Source organism: Hoplias malabaricus, chromosome 18 (genome assembly GCF_029633855.1).
Source record: "Hoplias malabaricus isolate fHopMal1 chromosome 18, fHopMal1.hap1, whole genome shotgun sequence".
NCBI lineage: Eukaryota > Metazoa > Chordata > Actinopteri > Characiformes > Erythrinidae > Hoplias > Hoplias malabaricus.
Genome location: NC_089817.1, coordinates 25,595,615 through 25,611,238, shown reverse-complemented (window position 1 = coordinate 25,611,238; position 15,624 = coordinate 25,595,615). Strand labels below are relative to the sequence as shown.

Genomic DNA, 15,624 nt, shown 5'->3' with positions numbered 1-15,624 from the left:
TTTGAAATATTCAACGATGAGGTGTGAAAGTTCTCTGTGAGCAGTCTTTTGACATAAAAATATATGTATTATATATAAATAAAAAATAAACAATGTATTTGTCGTTGGAATTCAATTAATCCACGTGGAGATAGTTGTGGACAGTGAGATTAAAAACTCTAAAGCACCACAGCTCCCCCTAGTGGCTATAAAACAAACCACATCATGGCATCATTCTCTTCTCAACCCCTTCTTTATTCGACATTTACGCCTACTAACCAGACTCCACCAAGAAAGACGTTACAGTAAATACATAAGTTGCTGTAATTTTTACCAGCAATAAAAGCTGTTCAGTTTAAGCAGTATTTACATTACTCAGGTATTTTTAAAAAATGAACATGGTTTACATTTTAGGCACATTTGTGTATCCTCTTGAAAAGATGAGAATAGCAGAGATCTTAACACAAATATTCAACAAACAGCTGGAACTGCTCCCCGTCCAACCCTCCCCCCCCAAAAAACAGGGGTGTTTGAGTCTCCGTAAAAGCCGTATTAGAGAAGAGCTGGTGAAATGAGTCGTCTCTGCCAAACCTACAAAAAAAACCTGCGTCAGAGACTGGGAACGTTCCAGATATGAGTGGCCAGCGTTTCTGTTCCAAAAATATAGCAGGTTCTAGCAACATTTAATATACTCCGTTAATACTATTCACATTTACAATACTTTACAATCTTAAAATACTTAATATTACCATCGTTGTATATTACATGGTCATAGTAACTGTTACAGGCTGTGCACTACAGGTCCTATATACACGCCCATGGAGCCGACTGTTGCTAATACAGGTAGACAGTCACCCACAGTGGGACGTCAATGTTTGCAATCTCGCTCAAAAATGCTTAAAAGGGAACTATACTGATCCTCTCAAGTTCTACATAAATATTTCAAAAAGTAATTGAGAGTGGTTTGATGTGAAATTCTGGACTGAAATGTTCACAGCAATAGTGATAGGAACCAGACGTCTAAGGAGTTTAATGCCTCTAAAAAGTACATCACAGAATGTTATTATCTGAAATGGTCATTTTAAAATACTATTTAATGCAGAGAAACACATTCAGGGCAAAACAGTCCCCAGTAATGAATTATAGTAAGTAAATAAATAAGCAATATGTGCACTGTAAAGATAGAGCTGGTGTGTTTCTTTAAATTGCACCATTTCACATCAAACTACCCTGAGATACCAACCACTGCATTATGCAGAAATATAAAAAAAAAATCAGTGGAATTCCCTTTCGAAGTTAAAGTAAGAACAAAGAGTGCTACTTCGCCATCTCAGGAAGTGTTACAAAAAATGCGTTTGGACACATTTGTCATAAACAGCTGCGACACAAAGTGATGAGAGGACTCCAGAGATCTGCAAGAAAACTGCAAAGAAACAGCGTGAACAGTAATGACAACCGTGAGCCGTTCTGACACAAAGGTGAGAGAAGGCTGTCACATGATGTAGTTGGAATGATAGAAACAGTAAAACGACAACAGCCAGAAGGTAACGCGGCTTTCATTCATAGTACTGTGTCACTGTGACCCGAGGGTGTTAATAAATACCCCCATGGTACTTAATAATAGTAATAATGACCTGACACATATAGAATGCTCTGTAATAAGGGAATGTTGAGTGCAGGAATCCCACGTATGTGAAGGTATATGAGAAATTAAACAGGAAAAAAGGAGGGAAAAAAAAGGTTTTGCAAGCGCTGTACCTGGCAAGAAAACCAGTCCGTGTACAAATGGAATGCATCCGCTAGTGCCCTTAGAGAGAGTAAGATTTATATTGGTTCTCTTAAAAAGAAAAGAAAAAAAGCTTTTCAATTTTACGGATTAATCCTCGGAAAAGAATTGAGTACGGCTATCCCAGCAAAGACTCAGAACCTCAAAAAAAACGAGGTAGCTTGCAATACACTTTAATAGAGTTTAGCTAGAGGTGAATGTGCCAAGATTTCCAATGAACACAAACACTGCCATTGCTTTCTTTTTTAAAAGTACAAAACAATAATATAAAAAAAGGTCTCACTCTAAGCAACAACATGCAAAATACTCTCGTAAAGTACCGAACGGTGAAACTAAGCAGTGCTAGATAATATGTCATTAAACAGCTCTGTTACAAACCTGTTAAATAAACAATGACTTGCAAGCTGATGCAAAAACGCCAGAACTACTGCATAGAAACTTTATCTGCCTAAATGCTTCGTCAACACCTCAGCAATCCTCAAGATTCTTGTGATAACCTCAAGCCATCTGGTGCTCACAGTAACTACGACAGGCTCAGCAATTCTATTAGCACCAGTTGTCTGACCTGTTGCAAAGTTAAAAACAATAATTGTACTAAAAAAGCTTGATGTAGAGGGCATGGCTACAATGATGTACAATACTGCACCGAGCGCTTGGCCCTGAAATCCTATGAAGCATCACTCTGAAAATGTTAATAAAAAATAAATAAACTCCTACCTCCACGCCTCACTGGATATGTAGATTTAAGGCTTGTTAAACAAACACTCCAGTAACCAAGATGAAGGAATCATTCAAAATATGCACTCACTAATCATTATTCTCTCATGGCTCTTCATCCAAAACATGAAAAATGTACACGAGCACCTATTGACTCAAATAAAAATAAAAACAATTAAAAATAAAGGTTCTGAGCACTTCCACTGACAGTAACCATAAGATCAATGAAAACTCAGCTCAAGCAAATCCCTTTACTGCACTTTGCCCCTTAAACCTGACTTAAAAACACATCTGTATGCATTCAAAGTGCCACACTCAAAATCCTGAGGCCCTCTAAAGACACTCCACAGCAATCTGAGGTTTCCCACAAGCCTGACTGCACATTTCTACTCCACTTCAGCTACAGCGCAATCTTGTTCCATTTGTCATCAAGCCCTTTATGAATTTATTTAGGTATGCTGTGGCGAAATAGAGTAAGAAAATTCATGAAAAACTTTGGTTCAAGAAACCTCTCCTTGATATAAAAAAAAAATAAAAAATTTAAGTAAATTAAAAATAAAAAATAAATAAATCTCCAGGGAGGTTTGGGGGGGGCCATAGGAATCGCTCTGTGGTGCTGGAGGCTGGAGGGGAATTTAAGGATTTAAGGGGAGGTGTTTTCTTTTGTGGTTGCCCCAGTTTATCTCAAATCACTCATTGGACCTCAGAGCTCTAATCAGTCACACAGTGCTGTCCTCCAGCAGAGGTTCAAAGTCCTCATCACTGCCCGGCAGCGGAGTGTTGACGTGGGCCCCGGCCAGGCTGTTGCTCCCCTTGTGCTCCTGGCACATTTTTGCTGCCGTGGGCTGGTGCTCGGGGATGAAGAGCGCCACGAGGAACGCCACCAGGACCGTGCATGCTCCCAGCAGGAAAGGAGGGCCTGGGACCATCACGTGCTGCCAAAGAAGACAGAGGGGTTGGTAAGGAGGGCATGTGTTGATGAATAGGGATGAATATAAAACACCTGGGTATCAGGTCATAGTAGGTACATTAAGCTTGTTTGCAGAGACCTTCTCTAATCACATTGCACTTTCTGGTGAAAATGCCAGCTGTCTTTTGTGGATGCATGCTCTCTGTGTGGTACATCATTGTTGCACCATACAGTGCACCTCTTAAAATGTGGTCCTGAAAACCACCATTTTAAATAACACTTCATTTCTTTAGTTGGTGGTTTCTGACAGAATCAGCTGCCCATTAGGAACATCAAGATCCTATAATGAAAGATTCTGAACTGAACACAATTTAGTCTTGTTTGTTGTTTACTGGTTAATTGATTAATGACTTACATTCCTTAGGCCATACCATCATTAATCTGATACCAGAAAAGACTAGAACATAAACATGTATTTTAGAGAACTGAGCGCTTTTGAATGTGCTAACACTTAGTTCAATCTCAGTAAAAACAAGTCCAGCTTAGTGCACCACCAACTTTCATATGACGTGCTAAACTGAACTACTACTATTAAAAAACAATTAAATCTTTGTCAGCTTTCAATATATAAACGCTACTGCCGTGATCCCTACTAGTTATTCACTACTAACTATATTAGCAATGTCTGTATTAAGAGCACAGCATGCAAACACTAACCTCGCTGGGTGGCTGGAGAGGGATGCCATAGTCAGCCTGGATTGGTGTAATCCCACTCAGCTCAACGTTGAAGAGGAAGAAGATAAAACCATACAGTGCTGGTCCCAGTCCATTACAGAGGCCTCGGATGCCTGTGATTATTCCCTGCACGAGTCCTAACATGACACAGCATGCCAGAGTTAGTTTGTGCATTGTGCTACGCCTTCACATAACTACACACTACCCTATTTCTTATTACATCATTCTAAACTCACATGGCCATGGAAGTGCAATCTCACCTTGTTGATCTGAGTCAGCGCTGCGAGACACGAGTGCACTTACTGCAGGGAAAGTAATGCTGGACATGGCAGCTACAGCTCCTGCTGCCCACATCATCCTAAACAACACGGACAGAGACATCAGGCACTGATTGGTCACTTCAGGACACCCTGTACACTTCATGTCAGATCACTGAATTCGCAGTAGAACAAGCTCAGCCTTCCTCCTTCACCACCATTTTTCTCCCATTTGTAAAAGCATACCAAGCCATACTGGAACAGCATGACTCACCATGGTTCGGATCCAAGGCCATACCACGCGAGCTGAAGGATCTGGAATCCTAGCCCCAAAAGAACCGTGTTCTTGTTCCCAATGGTCCTCATTAGCAGAGTGAGAAACAGTGTCTGCCAGGAGATCAAGATGATTTTTAGGGTGCAATACAAAAAAAACGACAATAGCTTTCTGAAGTACAGTATAAATGTTCTTATACAGACACTGACGCTGCACCAGTGTAACACCATGGCAAGAAAAGCCATTTAAGACATTCGTTATAATTGGTATTTCTCCAAGTAGAAAAATTAAATCAGAATACTGAACTGAAGGCCTGACATTTTATGAAAACTAGAATTGCTCCTGTAGTTGCCATTTTACATTGTGAGGAAACCATGCTCTGGAACAGCACTGTAAGTGAATACATTAATCATCACACTTTTTTAGGCTCGATTCTTTATCAGTTTTCACTGCCACTGTCACATTTAAAGCGATGGTTCATGGTCTCCTGTATTGGTGAATGTGTTATTCAAATAGCCTTCTTCCAAATAGGTTTACTGAATAGTGTTACTCAAATAGACCTCTGCTCACACACACACACTAATTCAGCCCTGACATGCCAAGGCTGAAAAAAAATAGCTTAATCTATTCACCAAGCATGAGTTTACCTTGTGCCATATTAGGTCATCAGTGAACTCTTTAACAGGATGCAATTCAATTACAACCCTGGCTTATTAAAGAGTAACTCTCTCAGACAATGAGGCAGCGCAAAATCCGTCTTCACGTGCACACACAAAAAAAAATCTGTAGAAAACGTTTTCATTTAAATACCTGGGCCAAGATAGAGAGGATCCCCACCACCCCGATGAACACAGCAATTGTAGTGGGTGAGAAGTTAATGACCTGTGAGATAGAGAAAGAAAGATGGAGAAGAAGGGTTGTATTGCTGCTCACAGACGCTGTCGGCCCAAGACCAAATTAACTGGTTTTGACAAATAATAGCCCACCGCTGAGCTAAAATGTAGCCAGCGGAATTTAACATTCTGACGGCTGTGTCCAAACAACATGAGAATGGTTTTCTATGCAAGGCTGCTACCATCCAAATCACAAGTCATTTCAGTTTGCTAAAAATTGGAAGCTTTCAGGAATTTTGCCTGGTTGCTATGAATACAAAATAAAAAAAGAATATACAGTTCCAAAACAGATTTTTTAACTAAATGTGAGACCAGGAGCCACTACCAAAAAATCTTAACTTAAGCTGCTTGCACCTTTAAGGCTTGCAGATATATGGGTGACATATCATCTGTTATTCTCATAACATTATGACCATGTCCTTTTGTCTGCACTCATGGTCTATTCTATTAGCATCCCTGACCATAGAGGAGCACTTTGTAGTTCTACAATTACACAGTGTAAGCTATCCATTTCTCGCCATTCACCCTATTCTTTAATGGTCAAGAGCCCCACAGGACCGCCAAAGAGCAGGTATGGTTTGGGTGGTGGATCATTCTCAGCACTGGAGTGACTGTGACGTGGTGGTGGTGTGTTTGTGTATGTTGTACTAGTACAAGTGGATCAGACACAGCAGTGCAGCCTGAGTTTTTAACAGCCTCATATGTTACTGCTGGACTGAAAACAGTTCAACAAAAAAAATATAAAGCCAAAAGCTGCCAGTGATCACTAATGAAGGAACAATAGATAACCAACGTAAACTGTGTAACAAAGCAACAGTTATTGTCTTTGACTTCACATCTACAAGGTCGTCTAATGAGCTAGATGTATCTTATAGAGTGGACATTGAGTGGGTACAATGTAGAAATAACTGCAATAAATGATACTCTTGTCTTTTTAAGCCCATTTTATGCCACTGATATAATGCTAATATAGTAGCATAATAATGCAACTACACCCCTTGAGAAGAATGATGAATATTTAGCAAAAACTTTGACATTAGACATTATCTTGATTTTACAGTATGTCTAAATTATCCTAAATAAATAAAACATAAACAAAAAATAAACCTGATTTCAACCATATGTACACAACGGCCAAGACTACAGACACCAGAGAACAGAACAGCGTGACTGGCTAAAACACTTAAGCCGTTAATTTATGCGTAAACAAACAAGTAAACTCAATTAGCAATAATGTAATTCTTGTGACAGGCCTAGTAAAGTGATAGAAACACCAGCAGAACTACTGTGTCTGATCCACTGATTCCACAAATGCAACATACTAACACACCACCACTGCATCTGTGTTACTGCAATGCTGAGAATGGGCCACTACCCAAATCATACCTGCTGTGTGATGGTCCTAACCATTAGCGAAAAAGGGTTTAACAGATCAAACAAAGTGGCAGAGCAAAAGATGGACTATAGTCTGTAAACGCAGAACTACAATGTTCTCCTGTTTTGCCAGTGAAGCAAAAAAAAAGGATAGTGAGTGGTCATAATGTTAGGTTTGATCAATGTATATCATAATATACTGACAATCTGTTCAATTCCAACATCATTTTATCATTGTTTTTTAAATTTTTGATTAATAATTTATCACATTTTTAATTGATCAAAAATTCGCATTACGATCACAGTATCACAGCCTGTCGAAACAGACTTTATTTAGCATAATGTACAGATAATTGCAATTATGAGATCGCGTTATCATCTGTTCAAGCATTGCTGGTCTAACGTGGCCTCAATGGCTGACTAGCTATATTTCCTAGCTTTGGATATTTATGGCTGGTTTAGGCACCTGCATAGATCTCTGAAATTGATTCATGGTATGCAGAGCATGCAGAGGCTTGCAAATGCATGGACCTGCACACCTCCAGAATCTCAATTGCACATCATATATCAGTGTGGAGCTGTGTGTCCTGTAAAGTAAATGCTGACTAACTGTCTGGGAGCCATGATTATGAGACCAAGACAATACTTGACCTGAACAACCTGAACTAGCATAAAAAAAAATGAAGCGGTTCGAGGGTCATTTGTCAAAAGATGCATGGGGTAGTACTGCCACAGGGGATACACTATTATTGAGTAAAAATCTACATCCATCTTTATTTTTTCCAGTATTATACTTCGTTCTGTATAAGAGTGTGAGACATTCTTCTTCATTGCTCACTGTATAAATTCTAGTTTGGATGCTGCTCCCTAGTGCACAACTATGCAAACGTCTGTGTATGTTACCCGTGTTGTTAATGATATTTAAGTGGGTTTTCATAGAAGTACAAACAAGCTTTTAGTAGCTCTTAGCTAAGGACACAGCTTGAGCTTAAATCAACAATCCTTACTGCCTTTAAAAAGATTTAGGGCACAGTCTGCAAATGACAAGTTTTTGCAGGAACCTTGATGCATAAAATAAATTAACTGAGGTTACCATTATGTAATAACTGTAACAAGCCTGTCCTTTGATATAATGCCTATAAACGAGCAATGCTTTAAAATCCATGTGTTGTCTATAACGTAAACTTGTAAAGTTTTATTGTATTGTTTTAAAGTATTATTCTAACATAAGAAAAAATAAAAAAACAATTCAATTAAAACATGTATACGTGTAATGTGTTGATAAACTGCATAAACACCAACTCAAATATCACCTGACACAGTGGTATATTCAGAGAATATTGTGATATTAGTTTTTAGCTATTCACCACTAAGACAAGTGCCTCCAGCAAAATGGCTGAAAATATTGGCAAAAGTCCAACAACCTAACAACATTGCCATAATCACATATGAAGGAGACTCACCTGTCTTAAATAGAGGAAGAAGCTGGAGTACTGGCCTGCCTCTGGCAAGTAAGACAGGAACACTGTTATACAGATGAGCAGCACAGTGGTGTCCTTCCCCACTTTCCTCAAAGACTGCAACAAACAGCACTAATCAGTACACAGCACTGAGACTGCTTCATGTACAGATATGTTTTTCTCAGATGTGTGTTTTCTTCCCTTACAGCAAATGGATCTGCCTGCTCCCAAGAGATTGGTGCCCCCCAGGTGTTCAGCCTCATCTTTTCTGGCAGGGACTCTGGGACAGCCAGCAGTATGAAGCATATGTCAGCCAGGGCGATGAGCGTAGCCACCAGCACCACCAAATTATCCCCATAGTTTAATGACAGGTACGCCCCAATAGCAGGGCTTGTTACCAAGCTAGCTGCAAACGTGGCAGAGACCTAGATGGAGATTTCAGGAGAATTAGGGTCAACACAACTGGGTATAGGCACATCAAATTATTAGCACATATTAAAAGAAATCTAATTAAAGAAAGCAAAGCTATCAAAATAACACCCAGTTGAAAACTCTGCTTTTTCAGGTCCAGCTAGATAGGTCAGCAAGAATTAATGTGGTCCTTCAAAAGAAGCACAACGTCCATGAACCCTAAAATTAAACAAGTGCATCTTTGATCGTCCGTCTATTTCAACAGCTTTTTCAAACAGGATTAAGAAAGTCCCTTACTAGGCCATATGCAGTGCTCCTCTCTCGTTCCTCAGTGACATCAGCTACATAGGCAAAGATGACAGAGAAGGTGACAGAAAAGGCCCCAGACACAGAAATCATGGCGAAGTACCACCTGTAAATGAGAAATTTTATTGTATTTATGAGTGTGAAAAATAAATGAGAGGGTGTCCAATATACTGACAATATACCCCTTCTTTTACCTTTAGCCCCTCAGACACTATTGGGATACCTGTACCAGAATGTTCAAGCTTTCACATATGCAGCCTTTAAATGTCCATGAAAATCCTGGTAAACAGGAGGTGACATTCTCAGCACGAATAATCAGTAGCGCCTTTATGACTGAGTCATCTCCAGAAAATAGACTGCAAATATTTCCTTGTGTAAAAACTATAAAACTGTAAAAATGCTAACGTTCTGCTTTGCTGGACATGCCATGCACACCATCTGTGTATTGCATGGTAGAATTCTGTCGCCACTTTCTAATAACATGTAGAAAATACACTTCTGTTAAATATAAACATTTAACTTTAAAAATGAACATTGTACAAACATTACAATTTGCCAGCTATAATTTAGACATCTCACCAGGCAATGCTTTGATTTCTGTTTGCATATGAGCTGTATTCAATCACTTCCTGGATATTAAACCATGTCTTGCACAAGTAAATTGCCAGTGTTTACACTCCAGCTTACTGAAATGAGTACTGTAGACATGGCAGGGGCTATGCTGCCATGTTTGGAGGAGAACAACAGGGCAAAAAAAAAGGAGAATGTGGATGTATAATATGACAGCAAGGCACAAGCACTGCACCATCTAGGTAGGAAACAATGGCTTTGTAATTTGATTAATGTCATCTGTGCTGTTGTTTTGAAGTATGTAGACACGTCAGCTGAACCTGAGGGGCACTGAAGAGACGGAACTCACCACTATAAAAATGTAGGGGTTTTTGTTTTTGTTTTGTTTAACAGTTTAGAAATAAGTTCAAATTTTAAGCAAGGTTGGGACATTTCATTAGTCCACAGCAATACAATCAGTAAGAAAACAAGACCTCTACATATCCTCGTCATCCAACTAAAAACATGTATCTCCATTGTTGTCGATTTTTAGTTTACTACATCTTAGAACACAGATGTCCTTCATATCATGTGAAGATTTCAATATGAATGGACCAATAGAAATACTTCACAATTACTTGGAATACAATCTTTTTACATTTACTTCCATTGACAGTTAAGAAGGTTTTTTCTTCCTTCTCCTGTAAAGTTACAATTTTGGGAGATATAATACAGGGAGAGAGAGACAGACGTACCAAGGGCTGAGCCTCATCAGAGGGATAGGGGCGCAGGTGAAGAACACTGTGACCAAGAGAAAAGACCTCCTGCCCCAGACATCTGATAAAGCACCAATTAATGGAGCACTCATGAAAGAAAGCAGGCCCTGGTTGACACAAATCACAGTGCGTTAGCCAAGATCGCAAATCTGGGTTAAGAGAGAGTCTCCAAAAATAATTTGCACTTATCTCTCACCTTCACTCCCTGAATGAGGCCGTTCATTAGGAATGTGTGTTGTGGGAATGTTTCGTGTAAAACCTACACAAAAAAAAAGGAACAGAAAAGAAAAAATCAATTGTAGTTTAACAAAAAGAGGTCAGAAGAAGAAACAGAAAGGAGGAGGACTAAACTTACAGTAAGCATTGGAGTGGTAAGGAGCCCCCATGCAAAGAACTCAAGAAAGATGACAACCACTGCATGGTAAACGCTGGGTTTCCCGATTCCCTGCTGCATCTGAAACACACACCAGTTATTAATAGAAGAAGTCACAGCAAATTTTGTAGGCATGGGCATATCAACCAAATAAAATAATCAATCAATCAAGAAATTAATTGTTAAAATTTAGTTGCTCAATTAGTACATCATCAATTTTTGACTAATCCATTCATCACTAAAAAAAAGCTCAAATTCTCACTAGTCTGTTATTTCCGCAAATCAAATAAGCACTTCTCCTTAGAGAGCAGCTGTTACAACTAACAACAACCTACATACCCAGAGCTGAGATACAAACCATTCCAAGATACACTTGTATTTAGCAAAGTGTGAACTCGTGAGACTAACACCGGAAATGATTTATTCATTCTCTACAAACAAGTTACATAAATCCAACATGCAGCCTGTTTGGATACAACTTACTTCCAGCCCATCTGTTATTAGCAAAATCTATATTATTAAAGTCTACTGTCTTTGTGCTTTAATGATAAATGTCCTGATATACTGTAGACCAGACTCAGCAGAAGAACACACACAGGGCACTGTGAACGGGCAGTGAACGTTTGAGCATGTGAGTTACGTAATGGTTCCAGACATCCTACAAAAAAAAGTGCCCATTTGAAGCTTTTATATGACATGTACTTCCACGGGCATTTTCCTGACAGAAAGCATTCAGCTGTTACATGAACACACTTTGTGTTTGTGTGAGAAGGGTTAAAGCACAGAAACAAGAAATATATCAGCACCATTTTTGTACTGCTAAGTTTATTTTCTTTAATATTGAGTATCACAAATTATTGTTTAAACACATTACCAGTCAATTGTTTGGACACACCCATTCAGAGAGGGCTTCCTTTGTTTTGGGCAATTTTCCACATATTGTGAATGTACAGGACCAGTCAAAAAATTCGAACACCTTCTCATTCAATTGTTTTCTTTGTTTTTTTTTATTATTTTCTACATTGTAAATTAATATGGAAGATATTAAAAATATGAAGGAACACCTAAAGGATTATGTAGCAGTTTTATACTTATACTCATACTTATACTCAAAGTAGCCACCTTTTGTATGATGACAGCTTCATGAGGTCATCACCTGGAATGGTTTTTAGTGAACAGCTGTGGCCTCTTCAAGAGTTAATTTGTTAATTTTAACCGCTTGCCTTCTTAATGTGTTTGAGACCATTTCTTGGGTTGTGCAGAGGTAGGGGCTGGTACACAGTTCTATAAAGTGAATAGCTCTATTCCACCAATGACTAATGAGGTGTGTCCAAACCTTTGATTGGTACTGTACGTAATTTGCCCTGAAACAAATTTGAGCACTAGTGGCCTTGAAACAACACTGCCTGAAAAGTCAGCATTAAATAAACTACTGCAATAAAACAGCAGATGCCATGCATTTGCTTATTTACAACATTTATTTTATATTTTATGTGCAAACAATATTAAAGAATAATGAAATCCAGTTCCAGTTAATTCTGTCATAGCATGCAGTATTATTTCAATTGCATCATTAGCATATTCAATATTTTTTTTTATTTAAAAATTATTTAATAAAGGGTCCTTTTTATGTTATAAAATTAGTTTAAAAGCAAATTACACTTTTACAGTTTTTTAGGTTTGACTGATATTTCAAACTGATATTTAATGATGCACTTATAATCTATAAAAGTAATACATTTGTCACTGGGCTAAAGTGCTCAAATGGCAGGGTTTTTTTAATTTAAAATTTTAAATGTTGACATTGACCTCTATGTCCATGATAATTGTTGGATACACATGGACCAACAATTCACAAATGAGTGTAAACCTAACAAAAATAAATTGTAATACGGCCGAACTATCACCTAAAGTGGAATAATAAATTGGGACATAAATGTACATGCTTAATCATGCATAATGTTCCCCCTAAACATTTATTAAACTTCTTAAAATTCATCTCTGCTCATCAAAATAACATCAAAATAGAAGTAAAAAACAAAATACCCTAGTGCCTTAAATGTGGCTTAAATATAACTGTAAATATACAACATAATTCCTGCCTTTATCTCCGTTACGTGCCTGTCGGATTGTCTCCTTGGGTAAGGGATGATGTAAGAAACCCCAAATGTTTAAATTCACCAGTTTGAGGTCATCTTTAGAACAATGCAGTTTCAAAGTGAAAATATTCAGCCATGATTGTTATTGCTTCATTTGCAAATTCTACTTTTTGTAGCATTTATTTATTTAATGTTACACTTATATAGCACCTTTCTAGAAACACAAGGATGCTTTACAATCGACATTCAACATTCAATCCACACACACACACTGGTGAGAAACAGCAGTCAAACGTGCACAGCGTACTCTCAACCAGGAACGACCGTCCATCTGGAGGACTGCATCGGGCACTAGGGTTTCACCCAGGATAGAGTGCCAATCCATATATGGGCACACACATTCACTCACACATACAGACATTCATTCACATACACACTCATTCACTCATAAATACTAACACTCAAATGTTACGTTAACTGGAGTGTGCCTTTAAAGTTCACCATCATATTAAATCCATTAGAGGGTTAAAAGCAGCTTAGTCACTCTGTTATGGATGAACTGTATGGATTAAAAATTTAAGAAGAGGCAGAGAGGGCAAAAACACACTCAAGAAGTCACAGTGGGGTTTATACACACCGGCTTCATGAATGTATGCATGATTTCAGCGGAGGGTTGAAAGAGACCAACTGAAATTCACAAACACATTTTGGTCTTGCTATACTTGTGAGGACTTTTACTGACTTGTATATCAATGTATATACTTCAAGTTGGTAATACAAATTGCCATAAAAACAAAAAACTCGTTACAAAGCTTTGTGTTTAACATTTCACTAACTGCACTTCACTAAATCAAAGCCTAACTTTGTTATATTTTTAAGGAATCATGTTGTTGGTCAGTGTTCATTTAAATCCCCCTCCATGTCAATTCACTTACTATTTCAATTCATCTAAATAATAAATTTAGAAGGTACTTCCCAAAAGAATAATCCCCTAATACTTTAAACGTTGGTTAAAAGCAAATCTACAGATTTCCCTACATTCCTAAAAAATATGTGGATATGTGATTTGCACCCACCACTTTCTTCATTTGCCCCTCTTTCACTAGCCTGTAGCTTGAAAACCCTGCCTTGTAAGTTGACAAGATTGGTTCCTTAGGTTTATGACTCACGAAACCCTGGTTGTCTGAACTCGCCTGTTTGAGACTGTCTTTGGAATGCTGCGGTTTCAAAGCAAACATTTTGAGCTTTGATTGATTATTTTACGCATGCTACTTTCTCTCGGATATTAAAACAAACCAAAACAAAAAAACAAACAAACATAAAGGAGCACAAGGACATGTTAACAAGGTTAAAAATGTGCATTTCCCTAGAGGGCATGTGAAATAATGACCATATACATGATCATTATCATATTGCCCACCTGTAACTGCAATAATTTACTAGCAACTTACACCTGGACCTGGACTTAACCTTTATTTCATGCCTTGTTTTTCATCATGAGGACCCAGGGCCCGTCCTCACAATGCGACAAAGACCAGTATAAAAACACACAGCTCACAGCTCCCTCCGTGTTACGTAACACCGCGCTCGGCGAACATGCTAATGCTAAGAGGGGTGCAACACACAAAACCGTTACTTTTTTTTTATGACAGCGTACATTATAACAGGTCTATGTAAGGGATAAATGTGTGTTTATGGCCTGAACTGAGACCGTGTGTATGTGTCCCTGGCGACGGTTAGCTGACATTTGGCGACAAACATTTCAAAATGGTGACTGGAAATGCGCTAACCGTAAGATAGCAAAGCGGATAATCGACAAACGGTCAATTTACTGTTTAACACATTCAGCGTCAGTTACGTTTACATTTAGTGAGACCTTTTAATCAAATTCTCCGGATAGCTGTCGAAATTGTTACTGTATTTGCTGTAAATTGTGAATGTTTATCCATGGCGTTTGTGAATGAATGAGCTCGGGCTCTAAAGCGAATATTCCGTTCCTCCTTAAATTATTTAAATGGCGGAGCATCTCAGTTCCACCGTCTGAAGTAATACGGCGTCGTCTTAATTGTCTTACCGGGCTGTCATCGTTCATTATTATTCTCTTGACGAGAACAACACTGTTGGTTTGTTTGGACTCTTTCCCGGACTGGGCCATCACCATCTCATCACATATCACAGGAGTAACATAAAATCCGTGCTGTGTGCATATCTTCGGTGCTCCTGCTCCTTCCAGGGTTTCTCCCTCGTTTTTAGCCCGAACAGGCTCCCCGTTTCCGTACTTGTTTTCTTAAAAAATGCTCTGAACTAAGGAGCTTTGAGGTAGCTACAGAGAATGTAACGTAAACGTTGCAGTTTTCTGAGCAAAAGAGAGATATTCGCCAGTGGAAACAGCGCCTCCTCAGAGCTGCAGTAGCACTATACAAACGAGCCTGAGGAGGAGAGTCGACTCAGCGAATGAAGAGTCGATTCTCCGATCCGAGCTGCTTTATTTATGAAAAATGTACTTGGATTTCATCCTAAAAAAATAACTCTAATTAGAAGTATTCCAAGTGTAATACCCCAAATTTTTACATCATATGTATATATTAAAAAGCAATATTATGATTTTATAAATCTGTGCATACATCTGTTTTCTAAAAATAAATTATCATACCTTAAAAAAATGGTGTGTTGTGTATGGTGGGCCCTAGGCTTCTTGGTTTAATCCTCACCCCAGACCACTGTC

General features: G+C 38.5%; 1 protein-coding gene across 1 annotated transcript; it reads right to left on the bottom strand.

Annotated features, from left to right (window-relative positions):
- Positions 1–223: 223 nt before the first annotated feature.
- Positions 224–15,275, bottom strand: mfsd14ba (major facilitator superfamily domain containing 14Ba). Its single transcript, XM_066650871.1, has 12 exons — positions 14,974–15,275; positions 10,783–10,881; positions 10,624–10,686; positions 10,407–10,534; positions 9,094–9,208; positions 8,592–8,810; positions 8,389–8,502; positions 5,469–5,540; positions 4,659–4,771; positions 4,388–4,485; positions 4,110–4,264; positions 224–3,417 (listed from the first exon to the last, which is right to left on the bottom strand). The coding sequence occupies exons 1-12, from the start codon at positions 15,058–15,060 to the stop codon at positions 3,202–3,204; spliced, it is 1,479 nt and encodes a 492-aa protein (XP_066506968.1). The 5' UTR covers positions 15,061–15,275; the 3' UTR covers positions 224–3,201.
- Positions 15,276–15,624: the final 349 nt, after the last annotated feature.

Bases quoted from the DNA above. Each gene is read 5' to 3' on its own strand.
- mfsd14ba (XM_066650871.1), bottom strand. From the start codon at position 15,060: ATGGTGATGGCCCAGTCCGGGAAAGAGTCCAAACAAACCAACAGTGTT. The intron at 5,541-8,388 runs GTGAGTCTCCTT...TCTATCTCACAG, and splicing joins TCTTCCTCTATTTAAGACAG to GTCATTAACTTCTCACCCAC. The intron at 4,486-4,658 runs GTGAGTCATGCT...CGTGTTGTTTAG, and splicing joins GGCCTTGGATCCGAACCATG to GATGATGTGGGCAGCAGGAG.